Source organism: Olea europaea, chromosome 21, assembly GCF_002742605.1.
Source record: "Olea europaea var. sylvestris chromosome 21, O_europaea_v1, whole genome shotgun sequence".
Lineage (NCBI taxonomy): Eukaryota > Viridiplantae > Streptophyta > Magnoliopsida > Lamiales > Oleaceae > Olea > Olea europaea.
This window is the reverse complement of record NC_036257.1, coordinates 11,534,267-11,560,027: the sequence shown is the minus strand read 5'-3', so window position 1 is coordinate 11,560,027 and position 25,761 is coordinate 11,534,267. Positions and strand designations below refer to the sequence as shown.

The window sequence follows — 25,761 nt, the reverse complement described above, 5'->3', positions numbered from 1 at the left end:
CACAAATTAATAAATATTCCTTTTTAACCACACATTCTCCAAAAGTACTATTCAAAATTCTTTAACTTTTAAAACAATGAGTGTCAAATAGGCCCTCAATACAATTCGTGCAGAATTTTATATGACCAAACTATTTATTCAAAAGGGAATCTGTTTAAGAAAAGCAAATACATTCAGGAGACTTCTAGCAAATGTCACAAACACAATGTTGTCCTAATAGAAGCCTATTTTATGTGCAAGAAAGAATACTTGTGGGCCATAACTGATGTTAGCCTTCCTCCAGTTGGAATAGAAAAAGTCTTTTTCCTATAGTAGTAGTTTTTAGTAGAAGTCAAAACTATTATCATTTGACATATAATAAAGCCGATTTGGTGAATCTCATATTGATTTCATTTTTTAACACTTCAAGCAATACTTTGCTACCAACTTCCACAAACGCAATCATGATTCGATGAATCCCAGATTGATTTCAATCTTATGGTAATGAAAATATAAGTACTTTCTTACTGTTACTATTGAGTTTAAAATGAAGTGTATATATGATTATTACAATTACAATCCAGAAATATAAACTTTCAAAAAGCATAAAAAATCGAACCAATTGATCCAAAACTTCTTCAAAACTGCCAATGGAATGTCCTATGATGTTGAGCTCAGATTTGTGCTACACCGGATCATACAACATCTTCCATGGGAATGGTAATGAATATATCAAGAGAACCGTCATAGGCAATCAAGAATTTCACGGGAGATATAAACCTCTCCCACTTAGCTCCTTTCTATATATTTTCTCTATGTTTTCCAAATCTAAATGAAAACATGTGAATACATATATAATTATAGAGCCAAAACCATTTCAAATTCAAAATTCAAAACTAATGACAAGTGATATGACTAGCAAAAGAAAGTGACTGCAAGATTAAATCCAACCATTAGATTTAATCTCTGGTCCACAATTATATCAAACTAACACAATCATAGACAAACACTTATGGCTAATAATCATATGCCAAGTGGATTTAAGTGATCCACCTCACAAATCTTTACATTGGATCACAATATAATCCATCGCCAAATTTCCTGGATACAGGTGATATCCATTATTGTGATCTTATTTCAGTAGCATCTGATTCTCTAGCTTCTCTAACATTTCAGTAGCATCTTTCATTTTTTTCTTTTGCACTGTCAACAAATTTAATTATCTAAATAGGATCCCATTTAGAAAAGTCTTCTTTCCGCTAACACAAAGGACCAATTAAGTTTTGCCATTTTAAATTGATGCTTTCCGAGTACCAATAGTCCTTCATAAAGATCCAGTTTCATTAAGAGGGCCTTCTCATACTATCTCAAGCAAGAGAATATTTTTCTCTTACCCAATCATAGGCAATTTGAACTTATGCGGCCACTAATGCATTTGAAGCTATTTCATCCATTGGAATCTTTTTCCTTGCTATACACTTATGTACATTTCCCTAGTTGAAAAAACTAGAGTTGACACCACTTGAAACTCCAAGAAAGCCTTGTGCAAAAAGTTTTAAGCTTCTTCGCTTGTCACAGTTTCCCCGAAAACTACACAACATAGTTCCATTCCAAGCTCGTGCAGATCAATATCAGCATCATAATCAATCTTGAGATGGGAACAGAAAAGTTGTGCAAACACAAATAATCAATCATCCATCTCCACCTCCTTGCATTCAGGATCTTCTGATGTGCTAGATTTCTCCTTTGAAGCTATTTTCTCCATCTTATTAGTCACACTGTCTACAATATCCATCACAGAATAACCCAGTGAAGATTGTGAAAAACTCTCATCTCCTTTAATCCGATCACTCTCAAGAGGCTTCTCTTCATCCTCTTCCAATAAAGGCGGCACTTGCTCAAGACTCACCTCAACAACGTGTAATCTCAACATTAACAAATAAGTCTATTTTGGGTTTTGATATCTAATAAATCTCAAGCTACTATGCTAAACTTTAGAATATATTTATAAGCCTCGATCGATAAGTGAAATAATTATCAACAATCAAGTCCAAAAGCTTAACCCAACCCATTTATATTATCTCTTAGATGACTTTGAATCTTTGCCCATTTAACTTTATTATTTGACCAACTAAAGCCTAACCTAACCCTATATATATGTGCTTACCCTAGCTATTTTTAGTATGTGATTCGTGTGTGGGAAAGAGAAAAAAAAAACTTATGACTTAAGAGATGAAATTTGGCTGTCTTCATTGCTAGAAAGAACCGGCGAATTCATCTTTGTATTTTGGTATCTTCTTTTGTCTTCCTCCATTGTTTTTTTCCTGTGCATTTGTGACTTACAAATCATGACCATTCTCTTGTCCTTCATGGGTGAGATTGAGAAGTAACTTAGGTGAATATATTGGTTGTGGGTTTGAGCCATTTGGATTGGTTGGTTGCTTGGTAAACAAAGATAACGTGAAACTAGGCTAAAAAAAAATATCGATTTGACGATCCTTGGAACAAGCTTCCATGACAATTGGTATTAGAGCTTCAAGATGGTAGATTTGGCTTGAAAAACTAACCAAAAACCATCCAAAAAATTGTCCTGAAATGAAGTATAAATTAGATCTTAAAATTGTCTAGAAAATTGCACAAAAATCGGACCTATTACAGTTGCTGGAGACTTTAGGACGAATAGTAGTGGTCCTAAAGTGATAAATTCATATCTCTTGGATATCTTGGGACTCAGATTAGTCCACTCTGATATATTAACTTATCCCAATTTAATTTTTAACATTAGCGCGTCATTGGATGGGATGAAATTAGGATTGGGGTTACCATGAAGAGGTAACCATTACTTGTGTTAGAAATTTAGGAATTATGTGTTTTGTTCAAAGTATTGAATTTGATTTCAAGTTGATAATTGATTTTGTCCTCTAATTGTTGTCTAGTCACTGTGTGCAACTCCCTTCGTGTTACATTTAATATTCTGTTAGAACACCTAAACTTGATTCCTTTTGAACATTCTCTTTATCTAAGATCGCAAATTTTACGAAACCCTAAGAGTTTATAATGGTGTATATTACGATCTTAGGATTACTTTGGGTGACCTATTTGTGCACTTTGGTTATTCTATTTTCTCAAAATTTCATAACATTTTGAAGTTGGAATTTTCAATTGGAAATGAGATTTTTCAATTTGACAACAAAAGATAAAGGGAGTTTTGGTTGAATGAAAAATTTCAAAGCTATAGATGGCATACTTCCTATAAATTTGAAAGAAGTACAAAAAGAAGAATATGATGAACTTGCTTACACTTTAATTATTTTACATCTATCTGATATAGTTTTGAGAAAAGTTGAAAAACTTGATTCTATAAAAAATTTGGCAAAAGTTGGAGAACTGATATTTGCTTAAGTCTATTCCTAATAAGTTGTACTTACTTGAAAGATTTTTCAGTTAGATCCTTCAAAGGATTTTGATGACAATTTGGATGTTTTTAACAATCTTATTCAAGTATTGTTAACTATGATGAAAAGGTGTCTGTAATATATAAGGCCATTATTTTGCTTTATTCAATATCTAATTTATATAGAGAGTTTAATAATGCAATTAAGTATGGTGGTAACACCTTAACACCCCGAGATTGTCATATATTCCCTTAAGAGTAAAGAAATGGAGATTAAGATTGAAAAAGAAGATAAGAGGAGTGATGAGTTACATATAATGAGGATAAGAATAAAATGTAAGCAAATGAATTTAGGTAGAACTTAAGATAGTAATGATTCGAGTAGTGACTCGAGTGATGAGGGTGGTAAGAGAAAGGGCAAGGGTTGGGACAAATCTGATAGTAAACGGTGTTACAATTGCGGTAAGGCTAGACATTTTATTAAGGACTGTCTTAAGAAGCAAAATAAGCAAAATGGTAAAATGAGAGGTTAGGGGAATGTGGTTATAGGGTCAAGTGATGACCCTTGTAAGATTTATTGAGAGTAAATTTAGTAATTGCATATGTATCTGTGTGTAATCTTTTCTGCATGTGTGTGATTGCTTAGTTATGTTGCGTTGATATGTTACATTTTCACTTTGTTTGTGTGTGTAACTGCATGAATTGACGTGATCTTGTTACTTGGTGCAATTGTTTGCATGCCTGTAGGTTGGAATACATTAGCAATTGTGTTGAGAGTCTTTTGGTAAGGTGAAGTATAGATGCCTAGGGGTACATTGGTTGTTTGTACCGAGATGTGGAGTGTGATATTTCGATCACAAGTGGAGGGATGATTAAATGTTAGAATCATTTATCTGTGAAGAGACCTTGATCAGGTAGAGTGTGAGAGAGACAATTCTATCACTTTTGTTAGATGGAGACCCATTATCCACTTAGGTTGGAGGAAGTGATGTGATGATAGAAGATTTTTTTATCTATTGTGATTTACCAATTAGACATGAGATGAGCGATCAGTTTATTGAGCATGGTGGACGATGAGAGGAGATATGTGTTCTTGAGGTCCGAGCAACACGAAATGAGATATGATAAGTGTGGAGAGATCTTTTCATGGGGTCATTTATACATTTGTTGCATATGTGCTAGCATTGATTAACTTAGTGTTAATCTGTTTTTTTTTATGTGAACATGTTTTTTGAAAACATTTGTGTGTTATCTTATATTATATCGTCATTACATGTTTATTTGTTATTGATTGATTATTGTGAATATTTGTTTCTACTTGGGTGTTCTTAACGTTAGCCTGGTGAGCATATGTAGCAGTTATGGTATGTGTTTCGGGTCCAAAACACGAAGTAAGGTTTGTGATCCCACTTTTATTGTTACCTTGATTGTGCAAATATCGTGTGTTTTAATTGCTTGTAGGTTTATTGTACATCAATGTGGAGATCTGTTTGGTTTTGATAACCAATAAATCCAGGGTTATTATGTTAGTCGGAATATATTTCATAGGATTCGGCCGATGAGTGAAATAATTATCGACAATAAAGTCCAAAGGCTCAACCCAACCCAATTTATATTATCTCTTAAATGGCTTTGAATCTTAGTCTATATAACCTTATTAGTGGTCCAACTAAAGCCTAACCTAACCCTACATATATGTGCTTAACCTAGCTCTTTTTAGTGTGTGATTTGCGTGGGGAAGGGGGAAAAACGTTTACCTTAAGATAAGAAATTCGGCTGCCTCCATTGCTAAGAAAAGGGTGAATTCATCTTTGTATTTTGTTCTCTTTTCTTCTCTTCCTCCATTATTTTTTCCCGTGCCTTTGTGGCTTGCAAATCATCACCGTTATTTTGCCTTTGTAGATGAGATTGAGAAGCAAGTAGGGTGAATATATTGGTTGTGGGTTGGAGCCGTTTGGATTAGTTGGTTGGTATAGAAAGGTAACATGGAACTAAGCCCCAAAAAAAACCAATTTGACAATCTTTGGAGCAAGTTTTCGTGACAGTCTCCTATAATTGCGTCATGATCTTTTGGAAAAAGGTTGTTGATAGAGGACTCTGCCATTCTAAGTTCAGTCATATATGTTATAGTGACTAAGTCTCCATCATTGTCCTTGTACTTAAATCAACATAGATTTTGACATTGGAAAACGGTTGCTAACAACATCCCTCAACACTATTAAATTGCAATTCGCTGGCATCTGGGCAAGTCTTATATCATGATCATAAACAAGCTTCTGTGGCCTCCATCGAGTAACAGCCTCTACAAATTGCCCACAAATGGAAAGTGACGTCAATGTAGAAATTGACTGTTTGTTGCGAAAGCTCTCTCAAATGATTTTCAAATCGGTAGTTTTTCGGGCTAAGTTCAACGTATTTTTCTCTACCAACAATCAATTTAGTCGGCTTCAAACCACAACCAATATAATTCAACTCAATTGCTATTCAATCTTACTCATGTATGACAAGAAAATGTGATGATTTGTGGCCACAAAAGTTAGGAGAAGACACCATAAAAGTATACTATGAAGGAACCATCAATTACACAAAGTAAACAAGCGTTTTGGACATTTCTAGAGGTTGTTTTTCACACAACAGAGGGGGCAGCTGGGATTCCTCTTTTTCTCACACAAAACCTCACAAATCATATAAGAAAGGTGGCTAGGGTTGTATCCTTATCTATACTCTAGGGTTAGAGTTTTTAGTTGAAACTTTAAGGGGCTTACACGGGTCAAGATTCAAGCCATTTAGAAGGAAATACAATTTGGCCGGATGTAACTCATGAACTTGATTGTTGAACTTATTTCTGTCATCAGCATATGCCTATGAAATAATATTAACCCAAGATTTATTGGGTATCAAATACCCAACACTATTCCTTTTGTTTATCTTTATTAGCATTTGAATAAGGTTTCGTAGCACCATTTGAAGGCTTCAAGATAACTTTCGGCATTTGAGTTTTGGACTAAGGACCATTTTCAAATTGTGGAATTGGATAAAGATTTTTTGACTTATTATTAGCAGAGACAGTCTACCCCTTGCTAAAGATGCCGAATTCTTAAGTAAAAGTCGAGCTGGCAAACACGGTCCAAGGCCAGTAATTGGCGCCCCATGAACAGCAAAGGCCTCCAGAGCAGCTTGTGATTTGTGAGGGACGGTTCTGGAGGTCCTGATGGGGCCTCTTGCGGAGGAGGATGGAGGACCTAGTGCCATCCTCAATCGCCCGGCAATCTCCAGGATATCTCGGTGATTTGGATCCATGATCAATAGTGCCTACACATCTTGCATAGCCGTTTCATACTTCCCTATAGCCTCAAATGCACGAGCCCTCCTTAGAAGGGCCCTGACAAATCGTAGATGTACCTGAAGAGCCATAGTACACTCAGAAATCACAGTCTCATATTCTATAGACTTCATTTGCATCGAACAAGCTGCACGTTGCTATGATATAATCGATGTGCATTTTTGGAGTAAGTATAAGTGCATTATCGTATGGCTGAAAAGCACCGATAGTCAAAGTGTTGAAAAAGATTGGCAAATAATAGTGTCACCGTAATTTATATTTGGGCAGAGTACCGACGTTTGGATGGTTTTGAATGGTCGAGGCAAGAGTTCGACTCTTTCTCTTTAAAACGATAATGCCCTGCACTGGTACTGACGGTATTGTAGCACTCGTTTTTCAAGATACAACGATCTCGTCTTGTAATAATAGTACTCCAAATTATAAGACCCGATGAACCCGTAAAGTTTAGATCTCTCCACAGACACTGGATGACTGAAAAACACGAAATGTAATTTTTGAGGACTAAATTATAAAAGCAAAAATTATGCAGGGACAAAGGGATAATTTTGGGAGAGTAGAAAATCAATTCTGATTTTAGAATGAATAAAAATCGGGGTATGGGGGCCTATTTATAGATGTTGAAAGGTTGTGTTCCAACAGACACAACTGCCGAAAAGTTGTGTCCAAAAGACACAAACAGCTTGAACAGTCAACCGCCACTTTGGACAGTCAATTGCCACAACCCGCCAAATTCTAGAAGCACCGCACCACGTGTCACACACAGAAAATTCGGGGAAGAAAAAATTAATAACATAAAATATATTATTATTATTATAATAATAAAATAATATAATTAAATGTTATTTTACCAAAATATATATATATATCTGCTTGGCCCAAGCCCAAGACCCACGACCTACGACCCACGACCCGTGCCGAGCCGAGCCGGCCGGTGGGAAGGACTGCGGCGTCGGCGCGGGCGTGTAGGCTTTGGTTTAACCTACTAGCATGTAGGTTCTCTCCCCCTCAAAGACTATTGGTACCCCTTGGGGCCCAAACCCAAGTTCCAAACTTGAGCAATATAAGATGGTTTATATTATTCTAGTTTTCCTATGTGAGATTGGTATTTTCCAATTTTCCACCTATTTTATTTCAACATCAAGTGGGTATATTTTGGCATTAATTTCTCATTCACCCTAAATTGGTTTTGAGAAAATAAATATACCATATTAATCTACTCACGGAGTAGAACACATTCGACCAAAGAAATCTTATTTCTGATTAACCGGACCCACTAAATTAATTGGTCAAAAGTTGGTCAAACCAACTAATTAAACCCAATTTTCCAACAATCCCCCATATGAATGGAAATTAATGCAGTAGACTATGCAGACCCTATAGAGAGATCAGGCAGAATGTTATCGCATCTGGATAGGTACCTTATGGGTTTGAACCTTCCGTAGTAGAATACTATCGGATTTACTTGGCTAATCAGTGAACGCGGTGTCTTGAACTGTCAGCCATTTTTGTAAACCAAAACAATAGTATCAACACAATAACCTTCCTAACATTTTCGAGTTCTCATTGTTGTGTTCATTTTGGCCTTGAACAACTCTTGGATTTCATGATTACTTTAGAGAATTCAAGCCTTTGAAAATTTCTCATAGAAGCGGCCACACTTTATACTTGTAGAGGTGATCTCCTATTAAAAGTATCTGCCATACTCCAGTTAGGTAGTCCAAGATATAGGAATACTTAAAAGTATAATTTCACCTAAAACTTTCTGCAGATAGCACTTCCTTATCATAGGAAAGGATAGGAGTTAACTCCGAAGTGCTTATTGAATCTTCATAACTTAGTTGTCCCATTGAACCAAAATTTTGGGATCTCCAATCAGCAAGGTTGGGTTACCATTACAAAGATTCTTATGTAGTAGGCTTTAAGCCCATTCCCCTTGATAGACAGTATACTTGATCTCTTGGTAAGCCTTTGGTAAGCGGATCCGCCAGATTTTCCCTAGACTTAACATAATCTATGGAAATAACACCATTTGAGATCAACTGCTTAACTGTATTATGTCTTCGACGTATATGTCGAGACTTACCATTATACATACTACTTTGTGCTCTACCGATAGCCGACTGACTATCACAATGTATACTAATTGCAGGCACAGGCTTAGGCCAACATGGAATATCCTCTAAAAAATTTTGAAGCCATTCTGCTTCCTCTCCAGCTTTATCTAAAGCTATGAATTCAGATTCCATTGTGGATCGAGTTATACATATTTGTTTAGAGGATTTCCAAGATACAGCCGCACCACCAATGGTAAAAACATACCCACTAGTGGATTTTGAGTCTTTTGTATCTGATATCCAATTAGCATCACTGTATCCTTCTAATACAGCTGGATATCTCGTATAATGTAATCCAACATTTGAGGTGTATCGTAGATATCTTAGAACCCTTACCAGTGCTTCCCAATGGTCATTATTTGGATTACTTGTATATCTACTAAGTTTGTTTACTGCATATGCAATATCCGGACAAGTGCAGTTTGTAATGTACATTAGAGTGCCTATTATCCGAGAATATTCTAATTGAGATACGAGTTCGCCTTTATGTTTGGCCAAATGTAGACTTAAATCTACTGGTGTTTTAAATGGGCTTTCATCATACGTATTAAACTTTTTAAGTACAGTCTCAATATAGTGAGATTGAGACATTACAAGTCCCTCAGATGTTTTAAGAATTTTAATTCCTAATATTACATCTGCAATACCCATATCTTTCATGTCAAAATGTTTTGTCAACATTTTCTTGGTATTTGTTATCATATCATAATTACTACCCACAATTAGCATGTCATCAATGTATAGACATACAATTACATATGCATTAGGTGTGGTTTTAATATAAACACATTTATCACATTCGTTAATCTTAAAACCATTTCACAACATAGTTTTGCCAAATTTTGCATGTCATTGTTTTGGTGCTTATTTTAGTCCATATAATGACTTGACGAGTCTACACACATTTTTCTCCTGTCCAGAAGCGATGAACTCTTCGGGTTGTTCTATGTAAATTTTTTCTTCTAACTCACCATTTAAGAAAGCTGTTTTGACGTCCATCTGATGGATTTCCAAATTATGCAATGCTGCGATTGCAATTAATACTCTAATTGATGTTATCTTTGTCACAGGTGAGTATGTATCGAAAAAATCAAGGTCTTCTCTTTGTTTGAATCCTTTAGTTACCAATCTGACCTTGTATTTATCAACTGATCCATCAGTTTTTAATTTTCTTTTGAAAATCCATTTACAATCTAATGGTTTATTACCAAGTGGGAGATCTACCAATTCCCAGGTATGATTCTGCATAATAGAATCAATTTCACTATTGATAGCTTCTTTCCAGAATGGAGTTTCTGGACTAGACATTGCTTCATTGAATGTCCTAGGTTCATTTTCTAACATATAAGTTAAAAAATCTGGACCAAAAGATGTCGATGTTTTGGTTCTTTTGCTGCATCTTGGTTTTTCATCACTTTGAGGATTACTAATCGCAAAATCATAAGTTCATTTTTGCGAGCTTATTTCTTTCCTATCTTTACAAGGAAACTTGTCCTCAAAAAATATAGCATTCCTAGATTCAATGATAGTATTTTCATGTATATCCGGAATGTCAGACTTATATACGAGGAACCGATAAGCACTACTATTATTAGCATATCCAATGAATATGCAATCGATAGTTTTAGGCCCTATTTTAATTTGTTTAGGCTTTGATATTTGTAATACTCCGAAATTCTATGCTCGTTTAATTTGCTCATTTAATTTTTAGGATAGCAATTTAACTTTTCAAAATTTAGTATGGCCAAAATTATTAATGGTTGCCAAATTTTGCATTGGTTGATTTATTAAAAGTTTTCCAAATAATTTGTTAATTAGGGGTTTGGGATAAATGTCCAATTTTGCACCTAATTACCAAGGTTAAGTATTTTTTTTTTCTTTTCTTTTCCTTCCACTTGGCCGTGTATTGCATGTATCAAGCAGGCATGAGGTGTTTAATCAATGCATGAATTGTTTTAAATTAACCATGAGGTGGTTAATGAATTCATAGGTGTTTAATTGAAGTAAGAAATGCATCCATGCAGCCCACGTAGAGAAAATGGTTGAAGAGTCACCTTTAATTAATCATTTTCTTACCTTTAAATAGAAATGTTGCTGCCATTATTTTCCTTTGCAAGAAAAAACAGATTTTCACTTGTATGAAAGGGCATTCAACGTGAGAAAAAAAAAGGGAGACAAGCCTAGCAATCTCAATTCATCTTTCAACCGAATTTTCTTCAAGTTTTATAGTAAGATACTTTCTATGCTTAAGTGGTAGGATTTCATGGTAATATTTATGCTTAAACTATGCATGCAAAACCATAATATACATGTGGTGGACAAGTCCACAAAGTTAGATATCTACTTATGCCTTACGACAAGTCCAAAGGGCACCAACAAGCCGGAATGTGCAAGTATATGTTTGATTGCATTCTTTTGTATAGTATTAACATGTTAAAATCCAAGCATGGTATCTTACTCAATATCCCTTATACTCATAGTGTTCTATACTAAATTTTCAGATCCATAATTGCGAAGTTGGTGGAAGTCAGTCGGCATAATCGATGATGGGTTAGGAACAAGGTTGTTTTGCATCGAAGTTTTGTTTTTGCATGTTTTGTTCGACTGCTTTCCATATGTTTTCTTATGGTGTTGTATAAAAACATGTATAATACATGATGTAATATGATACCAGAAGTAAATTATTCAATTATATCTTCTATGTTGTGTGACATTTTTTTTAAAAACTTCTCCTTGCAAGTGACAAAAGGCAGAAACGAAACAGTTTTTGGGTCAATTTCAAAATGTTATTTCTGACTCCATAAACGTCTATTTGAGACTCTGAAAATATTTCTACGTTCCTCATTGAGTTTTCTTAATATGGGCACAAGAATCACTCAATTTGGATATCTGTAGCCTGAGATATGAATTTTTAAACATTGAAGGGTCAATCTGAAATTTCTGTACAATACCTCACTGTTTTCAGTAAAACGCCCATATCATATGATTTTGGAAATTTTTCATATTTTAACCTAGAAAACTACTTGAAAATATATTTCTAATGTCATAAATTTCATAGAAAATGGAGTTGGGATGAATTTTATAAAAATAGTTGAACTTGCTGCCCCAACTAACCGTGGCAGAGCAGGGTCCGTAAATGTAAAGTATAATTTTGTCGTCATGCGCTCCTGCTGGCCATTAAAATTTTATGAGAGATGCTTTACCAAGTTGAAAATAAGTTTCTAACATATAATACTTTCATTTAAGAGTATTTACGTATAGCGAAGGTAGCAATTTTTATATTTGGTACGTGACACTCGAAGCTTAAGTTCGGGTGTCACAGTATTTGTACCTTAGCCAAACACCCCCACACTTTTAAGTATTTGTGCGAATGTTTATAACCTTTGCATACCTCATAAGGAGTTTTGTTCCTAGCTTTGTGTGGTACTTTATTTAGAATGTGGTTAGCGGAGAGAATTGCTTCCCCCCACAAATTATGTGGTAAACTAGAACTAATCAACATAGCGTTCATCATCTCTTTTAGAGTACGATTTTTGCGTTTCGCAATACCGTTTGATTGAGGTGAATAAGGAGCTGTAGTTTGATGAATAATCCCAGAATCTGAACAAAATTCATCAAACGGTGCTCCATATTCCCCACCTCTATCACTACGAACAATTTTTATTCATTTGCTTAGTTGATTCTCAACCTCATTCTTGTACTGTTTAAATGCTTCTAAAGCCTCGTCTTTACTCCTTAGCAAAAAGACATAATAATACCTTGTGCAATCATCTATAAAAGTAATAAAATACTTTTTACCTCCTCTAATTTGCACAAACTTTAAATCACAAATATCACTGTGAATTAGTTCTAGAGGATTCGAGTTCCTTTCAATTGAATGAAATGGTGTTTTCGCTAATTTATCCTCTACACATGTTGCGCATCGATGATTTTGATCAAATGACATAGAAGGCAATAAATCTAAACTTACTAATCTTCGTAATGTATTAACATTTACATGTCCTAACCTATCATACCATAAGTTAGAAGCCTCAATCAAGTAAGCAGAAGATTTATTTTTATTAATATCAAAATCACGGAGTACAGGCATTACATTCAATTTGAATAGCCAATTAACTAAGTACCCTTTGCCTACAAACATACCATTTTTGGTGAGTACAAACTTGTCAGATTCAAATACCAGCCTAAACCCATTCTTGCTTAAAAGAGCTCCGGATACCAAGTTTTTGCAAATATCGGAAACATGCAGTACATCGATGAGTGCTACTTCTTTCCCTGATGTCATCTTCAGCACTACTTTATCTAGACCAATAACTTTTGATGTTGCTGAGTTGCCCATGAAGAGTTGTCGTCCATTGATAGGAGTGTACGATGAAAACATCTCCTTATCCGAACAAACATGACGAGTAGCGCCAGTATCAATGAACCATTCTCTCGGATTATCCACCATGTTTGCTTCAAATACAACGTCCGAGAGCATTAGTTCAGACACTCCATTAGACAGTCTATTTTTTTCAGTCAAGTGCACTTGATCCTTTTTGTTTTGCTTTTTCTGCCAACATCCCTTTGCGATATGACCAGGTTTACTGCAGTTATAGCAATCTCCTTTGAATTTCTTGGCCTTGCTCTTTTGCTTGCTATTATTCGGGTGCTTCCTTTTCTTGCTAGTATTTGGCTCCACCAAGTTGACTTTAGCCTCCATTTGCTGTTTTCCAGACTTCTTTTCAACATTTTGATTGTCTTCCTCAATTCTTAATCTAACAATCAAATCTTCAAGTCTCATTTCCTTGCGTTTATGTTTCAGGTAGTTCTTGAAATCTTTCCACATTGGTGGTAATTTTTCGATAATAGTAGCTACCTGAAATGGTTCACAGAGCTTCATGCCTTCTGCATGTATATCGTGCAAGATAAGTTGTATCTCTTGGACTTGAGTCATTACTATTTTAGAATCTACCATTTTGAAGTCCAGGAATTTGCCTACAACGAATTTCTTCAATCCAGCATCTTCTATTTTGTACTTCTTTTCCAATGACTCCCATAGTAATTTAGCCGTTTTGACGGAACATTATACGTTGTATAGTGTGTTGTCAAGGCAATTGAGGATGTAATTTCTGCACAAAAAGTCACTATGACTCCAAGCATCGAATGCTGCTCATTTTTGAGAATCTGTTTCCTTCTCCTCAACAGTTGGAGCATCTTCTCTCAAGATTTTGACCAGATTCAGAGTCGTGAGATAGAACAACATTTTCTGTTGCCATCTCTTAAAATCCACCCACGTGAATTTTTTCAGTTTCTCCCCGTGAGCATTGTTAGGGGGTACGACAGACGTACTAGGGGGTACGACGGACGTACTACTACTTGCCATTATCGTTTTAAGATTGTTGAAAAAGATTGGCAAATAATAGTGTCACCGTAATTTATATTTGGGCAGAGTACTGACGTTTGGATGGTTTTGAATGGTCGAGGCAAGAGTTCGACTATTTCTCCTTAAGACGATAATACCCTGCACTGGTACTGACGGTATTGTAGCACTCATTTCCCAAGATACAACGACCTCGTCTTGTAATAGTAGTACTCCAAATTACAAGATCCGACGAACCCGTAAAGTTTATATCTCTCCACACACACTGGATGACTGAAAAGCGCGAAATGTAATTTTTAAGGATTGAATTATAAAAACAGAAATTATGCAGGGACAAGGGGATAATTTTGGGAGAGTAGAAAATCAATTCTGATTTTGGAATGAATAAAAATCGGGGTATGGGGGCCTATTTATAGATGTTGAAAGGTTGTGTTCCAACAGGCACAACTGCTGAAAAGTTTTGTCCAAAAGACACAAACAGCTTGGACGGTCAACCGCCACTTTAGACAGTCAACCGCCACAACCCGCCAAATTCTAGAAGCACCGCACATACACAGAAAATTCGGGAAAGAAAAAATTGATAACATAAAATATATTATTATTATAATAATAAAATAATATAATTAAATGTTATTTTACCAAAAAATATATATACTAGCTTGGCCCAAGTCCATGACCCGTGCCGAGCTGGCCGGTCGGACGAACGGCGGCATCGGCACGCGCGTGTGGGCTTTGGCTTAACCTACTAGCATGTAGGTGCTCTCCCCCTCAAAGACTATTAGTACCCCTTGGGGCCCAATCCAAGTCCCAAACTTGAGCTATTTAAGGTGGTTTATATTCTTCTAGTTTTTCTATGTGTGATTGGTATTTTCCAATTTTTCACCTATTTTATTTCAATATCAAGTGGGCATCTTTTGACCTTAATTTCTCATTCACCCTAAATTGATTTTGAGAAAATAAATATACCATATTAATCTACTCATGGAGTAGAACACATTGGGCCAAAGAAATCTTATTTTCGATTAATGAGACCCACTAAATTAATTGGTCAAAAGTTGGTCAAACCAACTAATTAAACCCAATTTTCCAACACAAAGCACCCGTAGTTTTTGGCCTGAAACATTCTGTTCCCCTCTTCTTTTAGCTCATGGACTCTTTTTAAAAGAAAAAAGATTAATCCGATTTAAAACCACCATTAACGGTAGGTGAAGGGTCCTTATCTCCTCCAGATGATTGGTTTTGATTTTGGTCCCCAAGACTTCCCCATATATCCTCACACCCTCCAAAGATTTAAACTTTATTCTAAATACTAGTTCCTGGCCATGCAATGCATGGCTTGAATTTTGTTTAAGGTGATATTAGTGTGGTGATTTATATTAGTATTGAATTTTTATTGTAATTCACTATTTTTAGCTTGTTTCATTTACTATGCTCTAATAAAGATTTTCATGTAGAATTCTTTTTGAGCTGTTTAGATGGAAAATAGTAGTTATACTTTTCAATAGGCAAATTCGCAGTAATAATTTTGTTTTGTGCGTGAAATAGGTTTTTTAAGTGTATATGAAAACGTGGTTATTATTATTTTCTGCAAATTATGTGAAAGGTTTGTGCTGTAATTATTCTCAAAGTTTATGACATTTCCCAATGAGTAGCAAAAATAAGTGCAGCAGCATATCTGTTCATAAATATATTAGAAAGTTATATTTAAGGTATAAAATGAGAAGTATAAATATGGATTTGCTTTTATTTGTCCTAAATGAGTTGGTAAGAAGTATTTCTCTACGATTTTATTTACAATAGTTAATAAATAAATTATACTATTATAGATTATTTAACTTAATCTTATAAACATATAGACTGCTAAAGAAATTACTACGAGGGTTGATAAAAATTCTATAAAAATTCATATGATCAATTTTTTCAGTCGTTTTATTGAATAATGATAATACATTTAACGAATAAATAAATTATTTGCATAATGATTGTATTTAAAACACGTTGAATTAAACTTGTATAGAAAGAAAATTGAAATACAAATGGGATTATAATGATCACTTTCAAAAGTTGAATTAAGCTTGTAGAGAAAGAAAATTGAAATACAAAATGAGATTATAATGATCACTTTCAGAAGTTAATAGCGTTATTACAAAAGGAAGAAAATGAAACATTGATAAGAAATTGTTAAAACGGCAATTCTTTGATATACTTGATATTTGAATACATGATACTTACATGATGGGTGATGAAAAGCTTTTTCTTCTTGGTTTCAACATCAATCATGATAGGGCATACCTATTAAAGCAAGAGAAAAGCTATTAGCAGAAGTAGAAAGAAACAAGACTAAGGTATATGTAGAAAAAATTGAGATTGAATTAATTAATGAATATAGACATTTATTTTGGTAATTCTTTTACCTTATTATAACTTTTGCTTTACATGATGGGGACATTATAAAAAAAAAAAAAAAGTAAGTTACCTTCTTTGTTATGGTTATGATAAATATGGACGGAAAAAATATTCATTTTGACTGATATCTGTGACAATTTTTCGTCTGTATAAACCTATTTTCTCAGTTGAAACTGCTTCTAATGGATATCCGAAAATGAAGCATTCAATGTATTTGAGAAGAAGAACTCCAGAGTTTGGCCTACAAAAAAAATAGTTTGAAGTTATTTTATAGTAATGCTATAAACGTAAAATAAAATTGAATAGAAAAATAAATATTAAAGTAAATTGTTGAGATACTTACCCATTATTTTGACAAGGTAGATATGGTATGATTTTCAATTTCATACGTTTATTTCTATGTTTTCGTAAATTTGGCTTCCCGAAGAAAATGTCAGTAGCTATTAATAATGATTGTACTACATCCAAAACTAGGGCTGTACGTAACTTGATTGCATCTGGTGTATGAATATTGTGGCTGCAATCATATACTTGAAATTTCCACTTTTCAAAATCAACAAGAAAAATAAACCAACTGTTGCCTGGTTATGCGACTGGAATCAATAAATAGTTGTATGTTATCCAGGGTCGAGTAAATGTAGGTAATTCTCCTTTTGTGTATTGCTCTAATGCCTGGAAATTATTCACAGAAGCGGTTGCTCCTTGTTTGATCGTTGTGTACCAATGAACACATTCATTCTCGAATCGAAAGTCCATGATTGCATATTCTTTGGAAACCGGGGAAGATGTATCATGAATGATTCTTCGCAACAGCTTTAATTCTATATCAATATGTTAGTAAAAAAATTTTAAATTAGCTATATTAATAACGAAGTAAAATTAATAAAGATTGCTAAAGTTGACTTACCACAATATTTATATCTTTAATTTGATTTATTATATTTATCAGCGAATGTCTTGCGTATTGATTGCCGATTTCATCTTTCCAGTATGCACTATATAAGAAAAAATGAAATTGTTATTAAATAAGTAAAATACGAAATAGAATATTTAAGTTAACGAAGTTAAATTTAATATCTTACTCTGATGGATTTTCTGATATCCATTCTCTAATGTTTTTGTATTTGTCGATGTTATAATCTTCTAAAGTATTCGTTGCCGTTGGTGATGGAGATTGTGTCTCTTTTTGCTTACCGTTTTTTTCTTTTGTTGATCTTTCGATGTCTTCTGCATGTTCAGATGTTGAAGGCATTTCAAATTCAGCTTGATTTGTTGGAGGGGGAAAATCATGTTGTACAGAGGCTACAATTGATTCCATATGTGATTTCCAGTTGGTTAACTCATTCTGCATATTTTGATTTTGTTCATCAATGTAAGACTTCATTAAACCGAAACTAGTATCCACATAAGAATGCATGTCAGGTTGTATGCCCTGAAAATGTTCCTGTTGATTTTTTTGCTGCACTTCAAAAAATTATTTTTGATTGTCAAGAAGTGTCTGACAGAAAGTTTGTTGATTTTCAAGAATCGTATGATACTGAGCTTCTTGCTTTGTTGCTTCTTGAATCATCTGTGTTTTCAAACTGTCGTAGAAATCAAAGACATCTTGTCTGTGTACATTGAACATCTGTTCCATATCTTGTTTAGTTACATAGTCTGAAGTACCGGAAGAAGTAGATTCAATTCTATTTGAACTGTGTACAGTTGTTTCTTGTGGATGTATGTTATATGCTCAAATTTGTTCTGTTGTATTTTCCAATTCACCATTGACAATGTTGTCTAGTGTACAATGTTGGTTGTCAATTGGCAATGAAAGAGTTGTATACCAGAATGTTTCCAATTCTGCTTCAGTAGGATTTAACGTTGCAATTACTGTAATCTATTATTGTAATATTGTAATAAAATATCAGACGTATTCTCTAAAATTTATTTATAAAGAATAAAACATATATTTAATTGTATACTAAAATGAACATACCTCTTCAGTAGCTAAAAATTCTTTAATAACATTTACCGCTAATACCATTTGAGGCTGCCATTTATGCATTCGTGGACATTTTAAACTTGTACGGATACGGTGACCAAATTGTCGTCCAATTTTAGGAAAAGTTTCGTATATCCAATACTGAAATATAAGTAAAAAGGAATATTAACGTTTTTACATGATTAAATTATATCGAATAGGGAATAAATGTAAGAAAAATACCTGGAATACAAGTGGATAACCATGCAATGAATATTTACATTCTGCTTGGTTATTTTGTTGCATTCTTCGTATTCTTTCAAGCTGTGATTCTTGTAATGAATGTAATAGAACAAAATATGCCTTACGTCCCCATGGATACATGAGAAATTCATCAAGCTGTTCAATCATTCCAAGAGTTCTATAATCGATGTGTCTTCCAGTTGGTTTTAAAACACATTCGACAAACATAACTAATCCCAACTAAAATTTATCTTCTCGATCTTCACATATATGAAATACTTCAAAAAGTCTTATCATAGTTATTCGTTTTGAACCATCGAAGTATTCATCTCTAAGTCGAGTATTACTAAAATTTAGATCAACAGTAGGTTCATGACATGGCAATCCAGTTATGAGACAAAATTCTTGTAGGCCAAAACGAGCTACACGATCGTCTAGTTGTACCCAAACTTCGTTATTTTTACCACAGTTTATAAGTCTCATTATGAACTCATGTGTTAACTTGCTGCTAAATTTGTCATTTTGCTTCTTATTCATATTTCCACAAATGAATCCATGGAATGAACTGCACAATAAAGAGGCTTGATCATTTGCATTTATAAGTTCTACAAAATCTTTAAAATTTTGATGATTTGCAAATTGAGTAATTGTAGCAGAGAACCATTGATTTGGAGATAATATGTATTCTGATGACATCTGCAAAAAGTAATAAAAAAAAATATTTAGTAGTCAACAAATTTATTCATATACTAATTTAACATAATTTTTTAGAAACTGGCTAATTTTGTTCATGATGATGAATAACATTTTAGAAACTGCAACTTCATGAAAAAAAAAATTTAGTATTATATCTATATATATATATATATATATATATATATATATATGAATTAAAAAAAAGAAGGAAAATAATGTAATTGAGAATTATAGTAATTAAAAAATTAATTAATTAAAAGAAAATTTTTTTGATGTTAATAGATAATTGAAATTTTTTACATTAGACATGGTAGTTGATCGTAGAAAAGAAATTATATTAAATGTGTTAAATTTGTATTTTTTTGAAGTACTAAATTCGAGAAACTAAATTTGTATTTTTTTGTGAAAGGGTTTTTAATAAAAAAAATTATGGTATAATGTAATTGAGAATTATAGTAATTAAAAAATTAATTAAGTAAAAGAAACATTTTTTGATGTTAATAGATAATTGAGATTTTTTACATTAGACGTGGTAGTTGATCGTAGAAAAGAAATTATATTAAATGTGTCAAATTTGTATTTTTTTGAAGTACTAAATTCGAGAAATTAAATGTTATAATTAAAAGATTAAAAATAAATATTTAACAAGGAATGTTAAAATATATTTACCCCTCGCATTTTATTTTATTCTTGAATATGGAAATTTGATATTAAAATTCTAAATATAAAAAATGTATTTTTGAGTCGAATTTTGGAAAAGAATATAATTATTTAATGAAATTAAAAGGGTTACAAAAAATTTTAAGATGACTAGTTATATAATAATTTGTATTTATTGTAAAATATTTTTAATTTTATAAATAATGAAAGATGAGTTTTATATTATAATTTGTATTTATTTTAAAATGTTTTTAATTTTATAAATAATAAATTTTTGGGTATAATGTATTTTTTTTTATTGTAACGTTTTGGAGACACTCCGCGCAGAGCGGAGTGTTCCCAAAGGAACACTCCGTGCTGCGCAAAGTGATCTCTCGCGCAGCGCGAAGCATAAAGGCGCCAAAATCACCCCGCGCAGCCCGAAGCGATCTCTGCGCAATACGGAGTGTGGTCACTCCGAGTAGCTTGGAGTGATTCTGCCGAAGGAGTTGTGCTTTCTAAATTCAAATTTTTCATGCTCTTCGAGATATTAACAAACTTGAGATTTAGTAAATGTTCTTCGAGATATTAACAAACTTGAGGTTCAATAAGGGGAGTTGTTCAACAGCTAGTGATAGATTCAATATTTTTTGGCCAAATGAAAATGATTGAGATTTGCATGAATAAGTTTTAGGTTTCATTTTAGCTTTGATATTCATATTATTGAAGAATTTGTTGGCTGATGAATTTGTATCCAAAATATTCTTTGAATTCCTCTACATTTTTTCTTATCCTAAGACATGGTGGAAGTGATGGATTGCATGCGTTCATTCGTTTGACTATGCAGTGACAGACATGGTATGTTATACTATTAATGTATATAATGCAGATTAAATACTTGCAATAAAGAAAAGTGACACTTGCAGTAAAGAAAAGTGACACATAATTTTGCATGATTTTCCTAATATAATAGAATTGATAAACCACATATTCTCTATACGATAAATATATTCGAAATTTATTTTCATTGGAAAGAAGATTACCTTTCTTCCTGGTGGTTGAACTTAGTTTCCTTTTGAGAACTTTGAAAATTGAAAGAAAATGTTTTTGAGACGTGTGAAATGGTAGTGAAAGGATGGTTAAATAGTTGAATATGGGTAGTTAAATGTGGGTAGGTAGTATTTTGAATGTTGGTTAGTAAATGTGGATAGGTAGGTTTGGATAGTAGTTTGAATGTGGGTAGATAGATGTTGTTAACTACAATGTGGGTAGTTGAAATGTACAAATGTTTCATTTACTATTTTTTTTTTCTCATTTTTTATTTTAATTAGAGAGAATATTTTATTTTTATTTTTGTTGGTGTTTTTTACTTATGAATTATTTTCTGTTTGTTCTGGATTTTGTAAAATCGTATTTTTTTCGTTTATTTATATATGTAGAAGAGAGAGTTTGCATGAAAAGTAAAATTATATGTAATTGTTGATGTAAGTTTATGAAAATATTTATTGAATGAAATAATTGACGGTATAAATTAAAAAATTTGTTTAAAAGTTCATTTAAAAGCGAGGTAAGTAGACTTTGTTGAATAATTACAAAATGAAAAATGTGAGTATATTGAACTTATGTTTTAAGATATGTAAAATTGAAGAGGAAACTATGTTTAAATAATAGATAAATTGAAATATGTATTTAAAAAGGCTGTTTTTTATTCATAGTAAAATGATAGGATATAAGTGGTTAAACTGTTGAAGGTAGTACGTATCTTGTTGGGAATTATCATGTTACATAATTCTTTCTATGTGAAATCATTTAGATCAATGAAATTAATTCTTCCTTTATCATATGTTATAATTATTAAGTTTATAAAAAAAGAAAATACTTTATCGTAACATAGTGTTTTCTTGATGAATTAAATATTTATATTTTAAAAGAAAGCAGAGGTGAATTTAGTTTTTTACAAGCATGCAATTAAAAGAAAATGAATAAATTTATATTTTTTTTACTTTGTTAAATTATTTAGTTTTTTTAAATAAAAAAGAGAGTTTGCACAAAGAGTACAGTTATATAAATGATATAATTAATTACCAATTAACTATATAAATGAAACAGTTTGTTTAAAAAATTATTTAAAAGCTAGGTAAACTTTATTGGAACAAAGAAAAAAAGAAATTAATTTAAAAAATTAGAAAATGGAAAATGCAAGTATATTGAACTTGTGTTTTGATTACGTATTCGATTAAGCGAAATTGAGGAGGAGATAATATTTAACTAATAGATAAAGTAAAATATATGTATTTTACACAACTATTCTTTATCGATAGCAAAAGAAGTTTTATATATTAGTGTCAACCACGGGTCGAGTACAATTCTGTGATTTCACAGTATTTACATTTTTAACAACAAAAACATACCAAAATATCTAAAGCAACCTATTCTATTTAGAAACCAAAATCATATAACTGAATCTAAAACTCATTATTCTACTGGAGATTTATAGATTATAGGTTGCTTGTAGAATCACAGAAGTGTCTACTGTTAGATTGTCTATTATCCCAAAACAAAACGAACATGAGTTGAGGTTTTATCCAGAGCTAAGCACATCAGCATCTTCAACGTGTTTATCAGTCTTCATTTTCTTCTTGGAACGAGTTTAGGTTTTTTGGTCTCGAGTTTGAAAGAGAGCCCTCTTTGCATTTGGTGCAAGCACTTCGTCTACGTTTGTAGAATCTTGATTATCTGTCATGCACATCTTCTCTTTACTTTTCGTAGATGTTTTGTTTGAACTATCATCAGTTGTTACAAGAGAAGAATCCAATTCTATGATTGTACTTGAAGAATCAATGTCAGTTGTTGTTGAAGAATTGAATATGAAGATAATTTCATATCGGTATTCAGGTGGATTTTGGCTTCTTGGTGTTACTTTTAGGTAAAAAAGCTGTTCTTCTTCGTTGTTAGTTCTTATGAGATCTTTTAGTTGTGTATCCACGTCCTGAAATATTAAAATTATACTCACTTAATATGATGAAGTAAATGCAAATAATTATTAAAAATTTAGTAGTATTTGGAGTTAACCTTTTCAAAATGGTTCATAATTTGGACGGCATTTGCTTCCATTAAAGTTTCTACGGTTTCTCCTATTATGGTTGCATCCAAGCCTCCAGAGTTGTCTTCAATATGTACGAAAGCAGTTACCCTATATAGAGAAGTTAATTAAATTACATAGTAAGTTTTGTTAAATGAAGTGTTATTTTTAATAAATAGTTAAATATAGGTTTAGAGTACATGTTACCTTGGTATTGCTTTTGCATGTTCAAATTTGCAGAAACGACACTTATGAATTTGACTCAAGTCTGCACTTGACGTTTTCTTACAATAGTTACATGCAATATACCAAAACTTTTGGTTCATTGAAGTAATTTTCCATTGCGCTTTGACCCAATAAAATTTTTTCTATTTTCTTTACATTTATATTTTAAGTAAAATGAACACTAACTTTATGATTGAAATTTTTTATTTTTTTAGGACTTACGCTCTCTACAAAAGTGAACAGCACTTTTTTCATTAATCCTGCAATTGTAGCTGTCACAGACTACAAAGAATGGTTATCGAATAGAACTAACAAATTTCTTCTATTTTTCTAACTTCATAAATATCGGTAGTAAATCTCACACTTCATTGTTTGCTTTATTTATGCAGAATTGAAACAAACAAAGAAAAGCTTGACAAATTAATCCAAGATAAGCCATCTATTGCAGTGATGCCAACCAAAATTTCACCTCCAGATGAAAATAAATTCACGCCAATTGCTGACTTACGGGGAGTCCATTTAGGAGTAATTTCAAAAACGTTTATTTATATATATATATATATATATATATTTAATTAAACATTTTTGAAATTACTCCTAAATGGACTCCCTGTAAGTCAGCAATTGGCGTGAATTTATTTTCATCTGGAGGTGAAATTTTGGGTGGCGTCACTGCAATAGATGGCTTATCTTGGATTAATTTGTCAAGCTTTTCTTTGTTTGTTTCAATCTTGCATAAATAAAGCAAACAATGAAGTGTGAGATTTACTACCGATATTTATAAAGTTAGAAAAATAGAAGAAATTTGTCAGTTCTATTCGATAACCATTCTTTGTAGTCTATGATAGCTACAATTGCAGGATTAATGAAAAAAGTGCTGTTCGCTTTTGTAGAGAGCGTAAGTCCTAAAAAAATTAAAAATTTCAATCATAAAGTTAGTGTTCATTTTACTTAAAATATAAATGTAAAGAAAATATTTTTTTTATTCTGTTTAACGTTGTACGAAGAAACTTTTAAATTAGTCACCCAGATGATTGGTTTGCTTCCAATGTTATCTATTATAGTAACGCACTCATTTTCAACAAAAGTGTCCCACATCGTTAATATGATCGTCTGGAAAGACTTATCTATCAGCACAACATCTTGAAGATAGGTTTGTGTGCCAAACTGGGTTTGGATAATTCTTTTTTGACGAACTTCTATAACGACGCCTATAACACCTGCAAAAAAGAAGTTGTGTTGATATCATATTTTTTATATGATAAAATGAATATAAATAGAACGATTAAAAAATGTTAACTAATTTATATTGGCTATAAGTTAATGTGTTTGTGATCATACTTATCTCTTCATTACTATCCATGTATCGTTCAAGTTTGTTGAATTTAAAGTTTCTACGGTTTCTCCTATTATGGTTGCATCCAAGCCTCCAGAGTTGTCTTCAATATGTACGAAAGCAGTTACCCTACATAGAGAAGTTAATTAAATTACATAGTAAGTTTTGTTAAATGAAGTGTTATTTTTAATAAATAGTTAAATATAGGTTTAGAGTAGATCATACTTATCTCTTCATTACTATCCATGTATCGTTCAAGTTTGTTGAATGCTGTGAGTTCATATCTCGAGAAGAGAAGGTTTAAATTATCCTCCTTAAGTTCTTCTATCTTTGTCTTTGCTGTTATGGTCCAAACTTTGTCTTCAAGCGAGCCTCTGAACTCATTTCTGTTGTCTTTTACAGTTGCATTTGATAACATGTATGTTTTCCCTAGTGTTAGCTCATCTGCAAGGGCCGTAATATTTGTATCATAGATTATGGCGGTAACTTTGTTACCCTGTTCAAATGTAAAAATGAGTTCTATATAAATATATTACGAAAACAAATATTTAGAATAGAAATAAGAAGATTCGTAAATATATATTTACCTCTAAATCCATTAAGAGAAGGTTTTGGTAGCGGCTAATGTTATTTTGAGCAGTTTTAGGTGCTTGTTTTCCTGCAACTATGATTTTTGCAGTCCAATTCTTCTCAAAAGTGGAAATCTGTGGGATAAGTTTATAAAATACGGCCATTCTTGATATGCTATGATTATGTGAAGAAGAAATTATTACACAAATAGTTACAGTTGTTAATATTACGTTAAATTTATCGTAAAAAAATGATATCGATTTTTTTAATTCTAAAAGTTTTTTATGAAATAATCTAACGTTCTTCTTTTGGATTAATAAAAGATAATTATAGTAAAATGATAGTAACATGTAAAACTTGCCAATAAGAAAACGAAAACGAAAACGGAGTTTTTAAAGTTTTGCAGTTG

General features: G+C 32.5%; 3 protein-coding genes, 1 long non-coding RNA gene and 1 pseudogene across 5 annotated transcripts; all 5 read right to left on the bottom strand.

The window, feature by feature from the left end:
* Positions 1-1,111: 1,111 nt before the first annotated feature.
* On the bottom strand, positions 1,112-15,351 carry LOC111370122 (annotated as a pseudogene).
* A 981-nt stretch (positions 15,352-16,332) lies between these two features.
* On the bottom strand, positions 16,333-17,176 carry LOC111370654. Its single transcript, XR_002698470.1, has 3 exons — positions 16,942-17,176; positions 16,669-16,839; positions 16,333-16,484 (listed from the first exon to the last, which is right to left on the bottom strand). It is a non-coding gene; the product is annotated as an uncharacterized LOC111370654 (long non-coding RNA).
* Positions 17,177-17,229: 53 nt separating this feature from the next.
* Positions 17,230-18,078, bottom strand: LOC111370653. Its single transcript, XM_022992475.1, has 2 exons — positions 17,681-18,078; positions 17,230-17,593 (listed from the first exon to the last, which is right to left on the bottom strand). The coding sequence occupies exons 1-2, from the start codon at positions 18,013-18,015 to the stop codon at positions 17,491-17,493; spliced, it is 438 nt and encodes a 145-aa protein (XP_022848243.1). The 5' UTR covers positions 18,016-18,078; the 3' UTR covers positions 17,230-17,490.
* Positions 18,079-18,112: 34 nt separating this feature from the next.
* On the bottom strand, positions 18,113-21,459 carry LOC111370652. Of its 2 annotated transcripts, XM_022992474.1 has the most exons (4): positions 21,183-21,459; positions 18,805-18,960; positions 18,577-18,723; positions 18,113-18,477 (listed from the first exon to the last, which is right to left on the bottom strand). In XM_022992474.1, the coding sequence occupies exons 2-4, from the start codon at positions 18,943-18,945 to the stop codon at positions 18,331-18,333; spliced, it is 435 nt and encodes a 144-aa protein (XP_022848242.1). In that variant the 5' UTR covers positions 18,946-18,960; positions 21,183-21,459; the 3' UTR covers positions 18,113-18,330. The 2 variants fall into 2 exon arrangements, with proteins under 2 accessions (XP_022848242.1, XP_022848241.1); XM_022992473.1 differs by having other exon boundaries at positions 18,113-18,723; positions 21,183-21,456.
* A 1,330-nt stretch (positions 21,460-22,789) lies between these two features.
* On the bottom strand, positions 22,790-25,516 carry LOC111370121. Its single transcript, XM_022991825.1, has 8 exons — positions 25,370-25,516; positions 25,008-25,278; positions 24,473-24,666; positions 24,042-24,176; positions 23,669-23,728; positions 23,429-23,505; positions 23,212-23,332; positions 22,790-23,128 (listed from the first exon to the last, which is right to left on the bottom strand). The coding sequence occupies exons 1-8, from the start codon at positions 25,514-25,516 to the stop codon at positions 22,790-22,792; spliced, it is 1,344 nt and encodes a 447-aa protein (XP_022847593.1).
* Positions 25,517-25,761: the final 245 nt, after the last annotated feature.

Bases quoted from the DNA above. Each gene is read 5' to 3' on its own strand.
- LOC111370653 (XM_022992475.1), bottom strand. From the start codon at position 18,015: ATGCATTCTTATGTGGATACTAGTTTCGGTTTAATGAAGTCTTACATT. The intron at 17,594-17,680 runs GTAAGATATTAA...TTTCTTATATAG, and splicing joins ATATCAGAAAATCCATCAGA to TGCATACTGGAAAGATGAAA.
- LOC111370652 (XM_022992473.1), bottom strand. From the start codon at position 21,433: ATGAAACATTTGTACATTTCAACTACCCACATTGTAGTTAACAACATC. The intron at 18,961-21,182 runs GTAATCTTCTTT...ATGATTGAACAG, and splicing joins TTCAACCACCAGGAAGAAAG to CTTGATGAATTTCTCATGTA. The intron at 18,724-18,804 runs GTATTTTTCTTA...CTTATATTTCAG, and splicing joins GTTATCCACTTGTATTCCAG to TATTGGATATACGAAACTTT.
- LOC111370121 (XM_022991825.1), bottom strand. From the start codon at position 25,516: ATGGCCGTATTTTATAAACTTATCCCACAGATTTCCACTTTTGAGAAG. The intron at 25,279-25,369 runs GTAAATATATAT...ACATTTGAACAG, and splicing joins TTCTCTTAATGGATTTAGAG to GGTAACAAAGTTACCGCCAT. The intron at 23,129-23,211 runs GTTAACTCCAAA...TTAATATTTCAG, and splicing joins TTATGAACCATTTTGAAAAG to GACGTGGATACACAACTAAA.